Raw genomic sequence first — 14,708 nt, forward strand, 5'->3', positions numbered from 1 at the left:
CTGAGTCCCACAGGACGGCTCCCCAGCTGGGAAGCAGCCTGGTCCAGGCTGGGGCCCTAGGAATCTGAGCAGCTGGGCTTTCTGCTTCTGATATGTCTAGCCCTTCCTGGGGGAGGCATTGCTGGCCACCCTGCCTGTGGCTGTGCCCTCTGAGCCCTGGGCTCCTTTGACTGGCACTGGTATTTTTTTCCTCAAGGAGATTTAAGGGAAAGGAAGAAACTGGAAGAACAAAAGTAGGACATGCAGTGTTGGAGGAGAAAAGAGGCAGGGGTGAGGCTTGTTAATATCTGAGAAAGTGGGAGAGGGACAGGGAGAGAGAGAGAGAGAGAGAGAGAGAGAGAGGGTGTGTGTGTGTGTGTGTGTGTGTGTAGGAGGCTGGGCAGGTGCTGGCAGTACAGAGTCTAAATGAACCTAGATAAGGTCACTCCAGGTTGCAAAGTGGAAATGGGCCTGCTGCTCCCTGGCCAGAACAGAGCATCTAATTTCCTTGTGGATGCCCCATTACACTGCTTGCTCCCTGATTCTGCTGAGTCATACTCCTTGGCCCTCACTTACTCCCAATTCCTGGATTTATTTTGGCTCCTCCCTCACCCAGCCGCCTCCCCTGTATGTTACCATGAGGGTCAGGAGAGGCATCTTGGCAAGTGAGGAGGTGGGGTCTGGGGTGACTGACAAATTAATGAATTGCAAATAGCTGTTGATGGAGAAGCAGGTGCAGCTCTGCCCTGAATCCCAATTCCCAGGTGTCTGACCTCCTGGGCTCTGGTGGCCAGTGGGACTCTTGGCTCTGAGCGTCCCCTACCCCACCCTCAAGGCTACCGCCGGCAAGGCGGTGGGAGCGAGGGAGGAAGGTATGGTTAGGATGGTGTTAGACTGCAGTTCTGAGAAGTGACTGCTGCTCCCTGGCCATGACTGAGCAGGGTTCCTCAGAGGACAGGGGGAACTGGCCTCAGTGTGGGCAGCGTGAGGGAAGTTTGACGGGAGCACCCCCACACCCCCACACCCTCACACCCTCACACCCTCACACCCTCACACCCTCACACCTTCATTCTTGTCCCTTCTCTCTCCCGAGTGGGGCTGTGGGGCTGTGGCCCTTGGCCTAGCTGCACGTTAGAGTCACCTGGAGAGATTAAAACCACAAGGGCTCAGAGATCAGATTCACTGATCTCCAGAGGAACTTTTTTGTTAAGCTCCCAAGTGGTTTCGCGGAACAGCCGGGGCTGAGGAGGTCACTGGCATCAATGTTTCTCCCTCTTGGGTGCAGGCGAAAGTTACCCTGGACCTCAGGAGGGCCCGAGGCCTTCTGCCTCTTAGATTACAAAATCCTAATCCTAGGTGTTTACCTAGGAGCTCCCAGGCCCCTCCCTTGCCCTCCCCCTCAACTCATTATTCTCTCCTTATTTTACAGCTGGGAAACAGGCCTTGAGGGATTAGGGCGCTTTCCCAGGGTGTAAGGTCACACCTGGCCCAGAAACTAGGGTTCTTGCCTCATCAGAGCCCTTCCCATCGGCCTTGGGGATGACTGCCAAGGTCATGATTTCATTGTTCTAAAGGTTCTAAAGAAATGGCTTCTCCTCGCCTGCCCCTCATACTGCCCCATGCGTCTTCTCGGACTCACCCTGTCCATCAGAGGAAGGGATTTAGAACTTGGAATCAGAGACCTGGATTTGAATCCAGTTCTGCCAGGGGTGTTCTTGGATTCTTCATGGAGAAGATGTGGGAATTAATTGAACAGAGAACATTCTTTGGAACTTTAAGATGCTTTGCAAATGTTCCTTCTTGGAGCAATGGTCTCGTCAGCATCTGTCTTGACCCAGGGTTTTGCTCTGAAGGTGGAGATCAGACTAGATCAGACTTTGGAAACGGTGAGGCTGGCTGCCTTCTTTTCTCCCCAGGAGCTGCTGGGCCTTCCAGGGACCCTCCAGCAACCTCCTTCCCCTTAGGCCTTAGACAACGGGTGCGTAATTCTTCCTGCAGTGGGTCGGGAAGGATAAAGACTGGCGTAATCTCTGCACGATCATTCCGGCCCCTCCACTCTGCCCTCTTGGGGGCTGGGAGCCTCATTCCTTCTGCAGGTCTCCCAGGTTGTGCTGTCCTCGCCCCTTGGCCTGTGTGCGGGGAGCCCTCCCATGTGTATATCCTCCCCAGCTGCTCCTGGTGGCTTGGCCCTTTGGGTCCTCCTGGGCATTGGGGATGCCCCGGGGACCCCAGCCAACAGGGAGATAGTTAAGGGGGAGGCAGCTTGTGTGACACCCAGAGTTGATGGTTTTGCTTGGAGCTCTTTCTGCCTCCCATGGTCAAGGGAGGGAAGGGGCGGCCTTGGTTGGAGAGGTGGCTCACCAAGTCCCAGCCATGCAGCGATGGCGCCACGGTGCCCCTCAGTTACCTGCTCCTTCCTGCCTCCTTCCTGGACCTCCTGTCCCAGGGACCTGTCCAAGAGATATCTGTTCCTGGGCAGGCTTCCTCTGGGGGGTGGGGGGGGGGGCATGTCCTGCAGGTGGGGACTCCAACTGATCAGGTCCTTCCCTCAGGCCAGTCTTGGGGGAGGGGGAACCCCAGCTCCCTCAGGGCTGTGGGACCCACATGGCCCTGTGGGTGAGAGGTGCTGCTGCACGGATGGGGAGGGATGATGTCCCAGAGATAGGCTTCCCCCAGTCGGACTCAACTGGCTCCACTCCTGCAAGTGTCCTCCACTCTGACCTGACCTGTCCCTGCAGGAGCTGTCCAGGCGGAGGCAGTTCCTGAGGGAGCACGCAGCCCCCTTCTCCGCCTTCCTCACCGACAGCTTTGGCCGCCACCACAGCTACCTGCGGATCTCCCTCACCGAGAAGTGCAACCTCCGATGTGAGTCTCCTTCCCGGGCCCTCTCTGCCCTCCCGTTCCTCTGCCGAAATCTCCCCGTGCCAGGGCTTCTTGTCGATGTCCCCAGTTCCTCTTTCTGACTTCCCCACCGCCCGCTGCCTTGCTCGCCAGGTGGGGTTCAGGACAATATTGGGGTCCAGGCTGAGTTTTATGACCCTGGAAGCTGGATTCTACGTGGGATTAGATTTGAGTAGAGAATTGCTGTTGTGCTTGGGATTGAGATTGGATCTGCATCTCTCACTCCTCAGGGTTCTTCTTCCTCCCTCCTGTTGCCCTACAGTGCCCAGCGTTCAGGACGTGCCAGGGTGCCCTGCTAGACACTATACACATGAGGCCCACAGCAGGGCCCATGCCAACATTTGAGCTGTGGAGACACTCCAGTGTCTAGAGAAGTTTATTAACTTGCCCAAGGTCATCTGTGTCAAGGTGATGCAGAGTCCTCGTTTCATAACCCCACGTGGACTGCCCTGGGGGGTATCCGCTGCTTGACTTCTCAAGTTTGTTGGCCCTCCCTCCCTTCCTCCCTCTCTTCCTCCCTCCCTCCTTCCCTCCTTCCTCTCCTCCCTCCCTCCCTTCCTCTGTAGTTCACAGTAAGAAATGTGTTCACTTCATGGCCCAGGAAATATGTGTGTGCATATGTAAATGTTGAACCAAACATATCTATTCAGTCTTAAAAGACCAATTCTGGAGCCTTCATGACCTTTCACAGATCTGGTCCCAATCCTTGTTAGCACTGAGCCACCCAAACTGATGGTGGGATGGCGCCCTCACCCGCCAGGGCCCACCTCCTTTACCCCATTCTGCTACCTGGCCCTGAAATAGTACCTGAGTTTTCCAACCCATCGAACAGCCCTGACAGTAGATAGGCTGGAGTAGATAGGCTGGTGGTAGCCACAGAGAACAGCGGCTTTGCCAGGCCAGAGGGTACTTCCCAGCCTTTTCACCCCGTGACGCACACACGGAAGGGTAGCTATTTGTCCAAACCAGATGAAATGAGAGAGCGTGAACAATGCCAGAAGGAATGGGCCCCGGCCCTGGCCCTCCGGGCAGGCCATGCCCAGCACTGAGGAGTCAGCATTTTGGCGTCCCCCTACCTCAACCAGGCTTGCTGTCTACCTGGCTTATCTTTAACCTGTACCCTCACCTCCCCCCCCCCCCCACCTCCGTGGGGAGGGAGTGTTACCATTTCACAGATGAGAAAGTTGAGGCCCAGAGAGAATCTGGCCTAGGGTCTGTACCGCCTCAGATTGATGAGACTTCTCATTGTCTGGGTGGGGTCAGGAGGGAGGAAGTCCTGGCCTCGTGAGGGTGGGCACATCATGGGCCTGGCTGCTGTCATCATTCCCCACGCTCTTTCCCTGCAGGCCAGTACTGCATGCCCGAGGAGGGGGTCCCACTGACGCCCAAGGCTGACCTGCTGACCACAGAGGAGATCCTGACCCTTGCGCGGCTCTTTGTGAAAGAAGGCGTGGACAAGATCCGGCTGACGGGTGGAGAGCCGCTCATCCGGCCCGACGTGGTGGACATCGTGGGTGAGTCTGGCGGAAGCTGTCCCACTTCTCCCAGCTCCTGCCTCGTCCAGCTGGACTCCGATATTAGTACTTATATCGGCAGCATTCATTCATTTAGAACAGTGATGGCGAACCTATGACATGCGAACTCATTTTTTTGGTTGATTTTTCTTTGTTAAATGGCATTTAAATATATCAAATAAATATCAAAAATATAAATCTTTGTTTCACTATGGTTGCAAATATAAAAAAATGTCTATATGTGACACGGCACCAGAGTTAAGTTAGGGTTTTTCAAAATGCTGATACGCTGAACTCAAAAGGTTCGCCATCACTGATATAGAGCTTTATGCTCACCAGGCCCTTCCACCTTCTGAGATGGGTACCATTGTTATTCCGTTTCATTCAGAAATGAGGCTCAGAGAAGTTCATTAACTTGCCCAAGGTCACAAAGCTACTAAGTGCCAGAGGCTTGCTGTCACATTGAGACTGAAGTCCTCGCCGGGACCTGGGACCACATGACCTGCCTCCCCGCTTCCCCGCCTCCCCGCCTCCCCGCCTCCCCGCCTCCCCGCCTCCCTGCCTCCCCTCCTCTCCTCCAGGCACGGTGCCGGGCCTTGGCACTTGCTGCTCCCTCTCTGGGAGCGGAGGGCTCACTGCCTGCTTCAGTCAGGTCCCTGCTCAGATGTTGTCACCTTGCGGAGCCCTCCTTGACCACTCTAAGTACATCTCCATACAGACCCTGAAACATAATTAAAAATGAAAAAAATAAAGTACATTTCCACATAGACACGCCAGCTACTCTCTGTCCCTGGAGTTGTCACGCTACAGCCCATAGGCTTAATCTGGGCCACCACCTTTTTGTGTGGCCTGCAAGCAAAGAATTTTTTTTTATGTTTCTGTAGATTGGAAAAGAAAATCAAAAGAATAACATTTTGTGATGTGAGAATTAAATGAAATCCTAAATTCACTGTCCATTAATGAAGTTTTGTTGGAACATAGCCACGCCTCTCAGTTACATATTTCCCAGGCTGCTTTTGCAGAGTTGAGTAGTTGCAAGGGAGACCATGTGGCGGCAAAGCCATAGATATTTACTATCTGGTCTTTTGCAGAAAAAGTGTGGCAGCGCCTACTTCACCCCTGTCCTACCTTATTTTTCCCCACGGGATTTGTCTCATTTTGACTTTATGTTATTTGGTTGTATATGGTTTTTCGCTTTGCATTGTCTGTCCCCTCCACCAACTAGCATGAGAGCTCTGAGTGGGCCCTGGGGCTCTGTGGGGGGCCATGTGGCTCTCAGGAGGCTGTGTGGCTCAGAGGGGTACTGTGGGGCTTTGCTGGGGCCGTGGGGCTCTGTGGGGGGCCGTGGGGCTCTGTGGGGGGCCGTGGGGCTCTCAGGGGGCTGTGTGGCTCAGTGGGGGACTGTGGGGCTTTGCTGGGGCCGTGGGGCTCTGAGGGGGGCTGTGTGGCTCTGTGGGGGGCCGTGTGGCTCTCAGAGGGCTGTGGGGCTCTGTGGGGGGCCGTGTGGGGGGCTGTGTGGCTCTCAGAGGGCTGTGGGGCTCTGTGGGGGGCCGTGTGGGGAGCCGTGTGGCTCTCAGGGGGCCTTGGGGCTCTGTGGGAGCCGTGGGGTTCTGTGGGGAGCCGTGTGGCTCTCAGGGAGCTGTGGGGCTCTGGGGGGGCTGTGGAGCTCTGGTGGGGGTCATGGGGCTCTTAGGTACCCATGGGGCTTTCAGGGACCCATGGGGCTCTGGGGGGCTATCGGGCTCTGTGGGGGCCGTGGGACTCTGTGGGAACTGTGGCAGGGTTTGTTCCAGCTGCGCTCCCAGCACCTGGGACCTTGCCTAACACAGGTGGTGCTCACTAAGATTTGTCCAATGAAAGGAGAGTGGTTGAAAGTGCAATCTCTGAGGCAGGACATGCCCATGTGTGAGTCCCAGCTGTGCCTCTGACTGACAGCATACCGTTGGGCAACTTTCACAATCGGGACGGAGACGGTACCTGCCTTACCTGCCTTACGGGGAGGAATGAGGAGGGAGTGCTCTGTAAGGGTGGCCCTGCACCGCTTCTATGCCCCAGGGTCGGGCAGAGAGACCTTTGCTCACATGGTTGTAGATGATGAAATCAGAGGAAAATAAGGTTGTGTGTTCTTGATCGTTGAGCCCTCCACCCCCTCACCGCCAGCCCCACCCCAGCTGTTCCAGGTAGGACCTCCCAACCCTCGGCTCTCCGCCTCGTTTGCTGGCTCAGCGAGTGTGTTCTGGAGTGCTTTGTCCTGTCTGGGCCTGTGCTGGGCACAGTGAGCCCCTGACACTGCCGTAGGCAGAAGCAGCCCCTGGAGCCTGCCATCTGACAGGGCTCAGGACCCCCACAGCCCTCTCCTTCCTTCCCCAGGGCCAGCTCCCTCCACCCACCAGTGGTCACGGCCTGGGATCCTGCCATTATTTCTGGGCTGGACACCCTGTCCCAGGGAAGCTGACCAGTCTTTCTGGTTGTTCCTCGGAGCTTCAGAGAGAGCTGGGTTCCAGGAAAAGGCTGAACCTGCTGAACTTGGTAGGCTGTCAGGCACAGCCCCCTGGTTCAGGCCACTTCGTGTGCCTTCTGGCCTGGGTTCAATCTTAAGTCCCTGTGTTTCCTGTACATTGTTGTGATGCCGTTGTAATAACCTGGTTATTATTTAACAGGGAAGGAGGAAAGGGAAGACCCAATAGTATAGGCATGCCATTTATACAGCTTTGCCAAAAAGTTGCATCTAATATTCTCCAAGTCTCTTCCCAGATGATTGATGGGGGAAGGGACGAGATAAAAGGACATGTAGATGCATGCCCAGTAAGGCCTGAGTGACATGGGAGGATGCTTACCTGTCATACCTGGAAGCTAAATGAGTCAGGGGCTAGAATAGGCATGGCCACTACCAGTGCAGGAAACCTGAATATTTAAATTTCCAAACAGAGGAAGTTCTAGCTCTTTCTCTTTCACCTGTGACTCCTGTTGCAGGGGGCTGTGCTCCCCTGCGCCCACACAGCCATGTGGGACTTTCACAGTGGACTAATGGATTTTAATTAGCTTGGATGCTGAACTACACCTGGCTGCACCATGGAGCAGACACTCTGGGCACTGGTCTTGGTTTTGACACTGCTGGAACCCCAGCTGCACTTTTTCCAGGACTGGCTAAGGGGCAGGGAACTTTGGAACCCGAGCAATGTAACTTCATGCAAATAAAGCCTTTTTCCACGTCCCATTGTCCCGTGGGGGCTTCTGAGAGCTCTTATTTCAGCAGTCCCCCGAGCACCTCCACCTCACTCCCATGAGCGACAGGGAAGTTTGATTCCCTGGCAATAGTTATACAGCCACTAGCGGCCCAGTGCATGAATTCGTGCACCAGTGGGGTCCCTCAGCCTGACCTGTGAGATCAGGCCGAAACCAGCTCTTTGACATCCCCCAAGGGGTCCCAGATTACGAGAGGGCACAGACCAGGCTGAGGGACCCCACCGGTGCACAATTGGGGCAGGGGAGGGATGTGGGAGGTTGGCCAGCCAGGGAGGGACCACAGGAGGGCTCCAGGGTGTGTCCATCCTGATCTGCCAGACGCCAGCAGCAAACTAACCTATTGGTCGGAGCATCTGCTCCCTGGTGGTCAGTGCACATCATAGTGAGCAGTTGGGTGGCCTTAGCATATTATGCTTTGATTGGTTGAATGGACGACCAGATGACCAGACACTTAGCACATTAGGCTTTTATTATATAGGATAACCACTATCCATAGCCATAATGCTTTTCGTCTAGTAGGTCTGAACCTCTATATCTATTAAACAATAACCCGATTCTTGCTTCCCACACACACCTCAGCCCTGGCACTTTCTGTCTTTATGATTTTTAGCTACTTTAAGAACCTTGTATAAGTGAGTCATACAGCATTTGTCTTTTGTGACTGGCTTTTTCCACTTAGTATAATGTTCACAAAATTCATCCATGTTATAGCATATTGCAGAATTTTCTTTCTTTTAAGGCTGAATAATATTCCATTGTATACATATATCATATTTTGATAATCCATTCATTGGTCAAGTTGGGTTGCTTCCATGTTTTAGCTGTTGTGAATAATGCTACTATGAACGGGTATAGAAATGTTGGTGGCGTGGATAACAGCACCAGGTGTTAGACTGGTGGGGTCAGACGGGACTTGGGTCAGCAACATCAGTACTTGAGTTCTGGCTGGGAAAGAATTCAGAGCCAAGACTCAAACTATAAGAGAACATTTACTTAGAAAAATCACAGAGGTGCAAGAAGTGAGTGATAGAAGAAATGGGTTTAGGAAACAAGTTACAGAGGCAAAAGGAGGGCTCTTGGAGCTTAAAAGTGAGGAAGGTTAAGGGAACATGCCAGGGGGAATGGGAAGGGAGAGGAGGAAGGGAAAGGCAGGGGTGTGCTCCAGGGAAGGAGAGCACGCTAAGTCCTGAGTCCTAATGGTTTTAAGGGTGTAGATTTTAGGGGAGGTCCCAGGGGAAGATCTCAGTAGAATATTCAGCAGGTTTCCAGAGGTGCCCTTTCAGGGTTGTGGGCTCCACTGATTGGTGCCAAGGTAGGGGGCCATTATTCAATGCAGCTGGTCCTGAGGTCAGCTTTGGTGTTGCTTGTCTGGTTTTGCTGCTTTTCTGAGCCTGGAGCTGAAATACAACTGAGGCCAGGATGTTATCTCTAGAGAATAAAGGTCAGGGGATCGAAACAGATTGACCAGCGATATGCTAGGGGAGGAAGGGTCACCCTGGACTTGTCTCCCTGGTGACCTTCTGTACCTGTCCCATCGTCCTTGTTCTTACTCTGCTCATTTCTGTATAGCTGCCTACCACAGAGATATCTCTTTGAGATCCTGCTTTCAAAGAGACAGTGGAAGTGGAATTGCTGGGTCATATGTAGTCCTATTTTTAAACTTTTTTAAGAACCCTCCATACTGTTTTCCACATTGGCTGTACCATTTTAAATTCCTACCAACAGTGACAAAGTTCCAATATCTTCACATTCTTGCCAGCATTTATTATTATTTTTTTTATAGTAGCCATTATAATGGGTATGAGGTGGTATCTCATTGTAGTTTTGTTTTGTTTTTTTCTCATTGTAGTTTTGATTTCCGTTTCCCTAATGGTTAGTTGAGCATCTTTTCATGTGCTTATTGGCCATTCATATATCTACTTTGGAAAAGAAATCTTTTCAAATTTTTTGCCCTTTTTCGAGTTGGGCGTTCAATTGTTGTTATTGAGTTTTAAGGTCCTCTATTATCCTGGATCTTAACCCCTAATCAGATATATAATTTGAAAATATTTTCTCTCATTCTGTGGATTGCTTTTTATTCTATAGTCAGTATCTTTCTGTGCCCACATTTTTAAATTTTCATGAGGTCCATTTTTCTTTGGTTGTCTGTGCCTTTGGAGTCATATCCAAGAAATCGTTGCCAAATCGAATGTTGTGAAGCTTTTGTCTTGTAATTTCTTCCAGTAATTTTGTTGTGTTAGGACTTACATTTAGGTCCTTGATCCACTTTGAATTAATTTTTGTATATGGTGTTAGGTAAGGCTCCAACTCCATTCTTTTGCATGTGGATATCCAGTTTTCTCAGCACCATTTGTTGAAAAAAACCCAAAACTGTTTTTTCTCCTATTGTATGGTCTTGGCAGCCTCCATAAGTAGCATTTGACTATAAATGAGAGGGTGTATTCTAGGCTCTCTATTCTATTCTATTGGTCTGTATGTCTGTCTTTATGCCAGTAGCACAGTTTTGATTACTGTAGTTTTGTAATGTGTTTTGAAATCAGGAAGTGTATATCCTCCAGTTTTGTTCTCTTTCAAGATTGTTTTGGCTATTCAGGGTCTCTTGAGATTCCATATGAATTTTAGAATTTTTTTTTTTAGTTCTACAAAAAGGTCCTTGGGAATTTGATAGGGATTGCATTAATTCTGTTGATTGCTTTGGTAATATTGACATTTAACAATAAATCTTACAACCCATGAACATGGGATGTGTTTCCATTTATTTATGTTTTCTTTAATTTTCTTCATCGATGTTTTGTAGTTTTCATTGTTAAAGTCTTTCACTTTAGTTAATCCTACGCATTTTATTATTTTTATGCTATTATAAATGGATTGTTTTTGTAATTTTCTTTTCAGAATGTTCATTGTGTATCTGTTGAAATTTTAATTGCATAAAATATGTACATCAAATTGGGGAGAATTAATATCATTTTTATTCATAGACTTACCATCCCACAGACATCTCTCTACTTTGTTTTGCTTTTTGCTCCAGGTGGCTGAACCCAAGAAACTACATCACCCAGGGTCCCTTGTCTGTTGGGATCCTGATGGGTTGAGCCCGCCAGTGAGGTCAGGTTATTTTTACTGCTCCCTGCTCTATTTCTACACTGGGTTCTGACAGTAGCTGTATTCCCTCTGAGACTAGAACTCCCACAGGGCAGCCTCTCTCCATGGACTCCTTAATTGGACTCCTAGCTTAACTTTCTCTTTGTATCTGTCCTTTGGCCTTACATATAATAATGGGTCCCCAATGTTGCTAGTCTGAGTGCTGTACTATTTATTGTTGAGGCCCCTAATTCCTTCCATATCTTTGTAGTTCTTTCAATACAGTCTCTTCATTTTAACTATCTGGGATGAATTCTGTTTTATGCTAGGATCCCAACAGACACGGTGTCATATTTTTTAAGTTACATTTTCTCATTTCATTGTTGATATATCCTCTAACTCTACTGTCAATTTTATAACATGTCTTTCGATTCTTTGGTGTTTTCTGTGCTAGCAACCATATCATCTGCAAATAAGACAATTTACTTTTTCTATCTATATGCCTTTAATTTCCCTTTCTTGTCCTATTGCAATATCTAGGCTCTTAAGTACAATACTGAATGGTAGTGGAAATAGGAGGCTGCTTTTAATGTTTACTCATGGAACCTGGCCACTTTTTATTTACTTACTTTTTGTTATTATATTAAGCTACTTTATTTCTGTTTTTAAAATTTATCTTTATTGTGGAAAGTATTACAGATGCCCTCCTTCTTTTTCCCCATTGACCCCTTCTAGCCTGCACCCGCCCCCTACCCCAGGTCTTCACCACAATAATTAACAAATGACAAGTGCTGGCGAGGATGTGGAGAAAAGGGAATCCTAGTATACTGCTGATGGGAATGTGGATTGGTGTAGCCACTATGAAAACCAGTATGGCTTTTCCTCAAAAAATTAAATGTGGAACTGCCATTTGACCCAGTGATCCTACTTCTAGGAATATATCCTACCAACCCTGAAACAGTAATCAGAAATAATATATGCACTCCTATGTTCATAGCAGCACAATTTCTAAGATCTGGAAACAGCCCAAGTGCTCATCAGTAAATGAGTGGATAAAAAAGTTGTGGTACATTTACACCATGGAATACTATGGAGTAGTAAAAAATAAGGATCTCTTACCCTTTGAGAAAGCATGGAGGGACCTGGAGAGTATTATGCTAAGTGAAATAAGCCAATCAGAGGAAGACAAGTATCACATGATCTCACTCATATGTGGAATCTAAGGAAGAAAATAAACTGATGAACAAAATAGATCCAGAGACATAGAAGCATGGAACAGATTGACGAATCTCAGAGGGAAGGGGGTGGGGGGGGGGAGAGATTAACCGAAGAATGTATATGCATATATGCATAGCCGTTGGATGCAGGGAAATTTTAAACTGCTGCTGCAATTTCTTGAGTAGTTACTACACTATTCAAGTTCTCCACTTCTTTTGGAGTCAGTTTTGGTAGATACTTTTTGTATGCAATAAATCAGTACCTATTATTTATTTTTTAAAAGCAAATCAGTGAAGAAAAGATCAGAAACATTTGATTCACTTATGTATTTGTGAATGAAAAAAAATTTATAATGCAAATTTTGTCCTTAAAAAACTTAGGTACAAATTATAACATTACAGATAGATAACCTCTTTTTTGTTTGTTTTGTTTCACATGGAAACCTTAAATAAAGACTCAGTTGATTTCAAGAGATCTAAGTATGAGTACTCCAAGAAAATATTACACAAATTGGAGGCATCTTGGAGTTTTTAAAGTATATTTCAATACTTAAATTTGTGTGCATGCTTTAAACAACTAGTTATATTTCAAAAATGGGAGAACCTAAACATAGTGTATGATCAGCACCAGCATTTAAGTTTCTGATGTTAATATCAGTCTGTCACAGCACTTGTAACCGTGCTGTATTGAAACATGTTATGATACAGTTGAATCATTAAATATCATACCCTTCACCCCCAGAGTTAATACTGTGAAATTAAGTATTTAAGCATAATCAGTTATGGGCAGCCTCTTTTATAAATTGCTGTTTAGCAATACACAAACTGTCTCAAAGATGAATGCTTACAGGTAGGCATTCAGTTATACCAATAAAATAGCATGTCCTGAAAATATGGGCACATTTTAAGACAATTTTGTTAACCATTAATAGTCCCACAGTAAGAACCCACTTTAAAAGCAAAAGAAAATTTAATCATCTAGTAGGTGATTGATTCAACATAGTTCCCAGGGAACAGACCAGTCACTCGATTGCAGACTCCTTCATACCAGCCGTCATCATTCTTCTTTATTGCATAAATGTTGCACCCTGCATAAATGATCGCTCATTGTCTTTGTCTTTCATATCACATGTTGCCACAACTTTCTCAGTATAATTCTTGGGCGATTATACTGAACTACTGCAGCCTCCTTGCCTTCATGACCCACTGGAGGTGGAGGCGGCGGTGGTGGAATGTCATCTGGTGGAGGGGTGGTGGTGGAGTTGGACTATCAGCAGCCGGTCCAGTGGCGGGTGGCGAAGATGTAGGCATGGCAGAGGGAATGCCAGTACTGCTGCTGCCACTGCTTTCTCAGCCTCCACTTCCCACACCACTTCCACTGTGTGTCCTCAGTCTCTGGCTTAGGGAAGCTGTCCTGCCTAAGCCATGCTGACCTCCACGCCTAGCAGGACTTGCCATGTAGTCATTCATCAGGAACTGCTGGGGGTTTAACAGCTTCCAGGGTTTTGTAAGGAGTGTTTCTTCCCGCATTCCCTGGCCTGAATGGGAGGACTTGTCTCAGCCGTGCACCAGTTCTTGCAGGCTGACTGTGTCCGTGCTTGACACCGTGGCCCTCATCGTCCAGAACTGTATAGTCCATAGGTTTCCGAATACACCTGACAAGGTGCTTCATATTTGCAGGTGCTATTACTTTGTGAGTTCTTTTTTTGTTTTTGTTTTGTTTTGTTTTGTTAATCCTCACTGGAAGGTATTTTTCCCCATTGATATTTTAGAGAGGGTGGAAGGGAAGGGGTGTGTGTGTGTGTGTGTGTGTGTGTGTGTGTGTGTGTAGAGAGAGAGAGAGAGAGAGAGAGGAAATATCAATGAGAGAGACACATTGATTGGTGGCCTCCCGCACACATCTGATGGGGGCTGGAGATTGAAACTGCAACCCAGGTGCATGCCCTTGACCGGGATGAAACCCATGACCCTCCAGTGCACAGGCCGACGCTCTAACCACTGGGCACACTGGCCCGGACAATTTTGTGGGTTCTTGATGTATTTTTATTTGTTGTCAAAATACCAGTCTCTCTTCAAGCCTCTTTTTCTTTATGACTGTCCACCGTCCTTGAGATACGATTGATGGAAGACTCGTTTTCCGAGGCTGAGAGCCTTGGATGTCCAGCGTGAGAGCACATCGTTGGCCAATGCATTTATTCGATAAGCAGCACTAGCTAGGGGTTGGGTTGTGTAGGCTTTGCTCTCTTTAAAGCTCTTCTCCTGTCTGTCGCCTGTATGTAGCTGTTTTCGCAGTCGTCTGCCACCCGGCTCAGGCTCTGGTACCTCTCTATCAGCGCCCTCTTGCCAGATGGCACCTCCTCCTCTGGTAACATCTGCAGCTCTGCCGTTCCTCCCATGCCGCATTGCCTCCTCTGGTGTTAAAGCGACAGGCAGCAAGGTCTCGGAGGTTCCCAGCACCTCACAGCCCAGATACAAACTGCCTACCACCCTCCTGCCTGCCAGATTAAAAATAATTTTTTAAATTGATTTCAGAGGGAAAGGGAGAGAGGAGAGAGATAGACACATCAATGATGAGAGAGAATCATCCGTTGGTTGCCTCCTGCATGCCCCCTATTGAGGATGGAGCCTGCAACCTGGGCACGTGCCCTGGTCAGGAATCGAACCATGACCTCTTGGTTCATAGACTGACACTCAACCACTGAGCCACACCAGTTGGGTTAAATTTTTATTTTAGACATTTGTTATTTCTTATCTCAAATTTATTGGTATG

At 48.6% G+C, this 14,708-nt stretch overlaps 1 protein-coding gene and 1 pseudogene across 5 annotated transcripts in view; one reads left to right on the forward strand and one right to left on the reverse strand.

Annotated features, from left to right (window-relative positions):
* The window catches only part of MOCS1 (molybdenum cofactor synthesis 1), a 37,403-nt gene that overhangs the window by 4,440 nt on the left and 18,255 nt on the right, over positions 1-14,708 (forward strand). For all 5 annotated transcript variants that reach the window (XM_059701789.1, XM_059701790.1, XM_059701791.1 and 2 more), the window contains exons 2-3: positions 2,718-2,844; positions 4,227-4,394. In XM_059701789.1, the coding sequence (XP_059557772.1) occupies positions 2,718-2,844; positions 4,227-4,394 (295 nt within the window). The remainder of the gene's footprint in view (positions 1-2,717; positions 2,845-4,226; positions 4,395-14,708) is intronic.
* On the reverse strand, positions 12,917-13,610 carry LOC132236623 (abl interactor 1-like; annotated as a pseudogene).

Source organism: Myotis daubentonii, chromosome 6, assembly GCF_963259705.1.
Source record: "Myotis daubentonii chromosome 6, mMyoDau2.1, whole genome shotgun sequence".
Taxonomy (NCBI): domain Eukaryota; kingdom Metazoa; phylum Chordata; class Mammalia; order Chiroptera; family Vespertilionidae; genus Myotis; species Myotis daubentonii.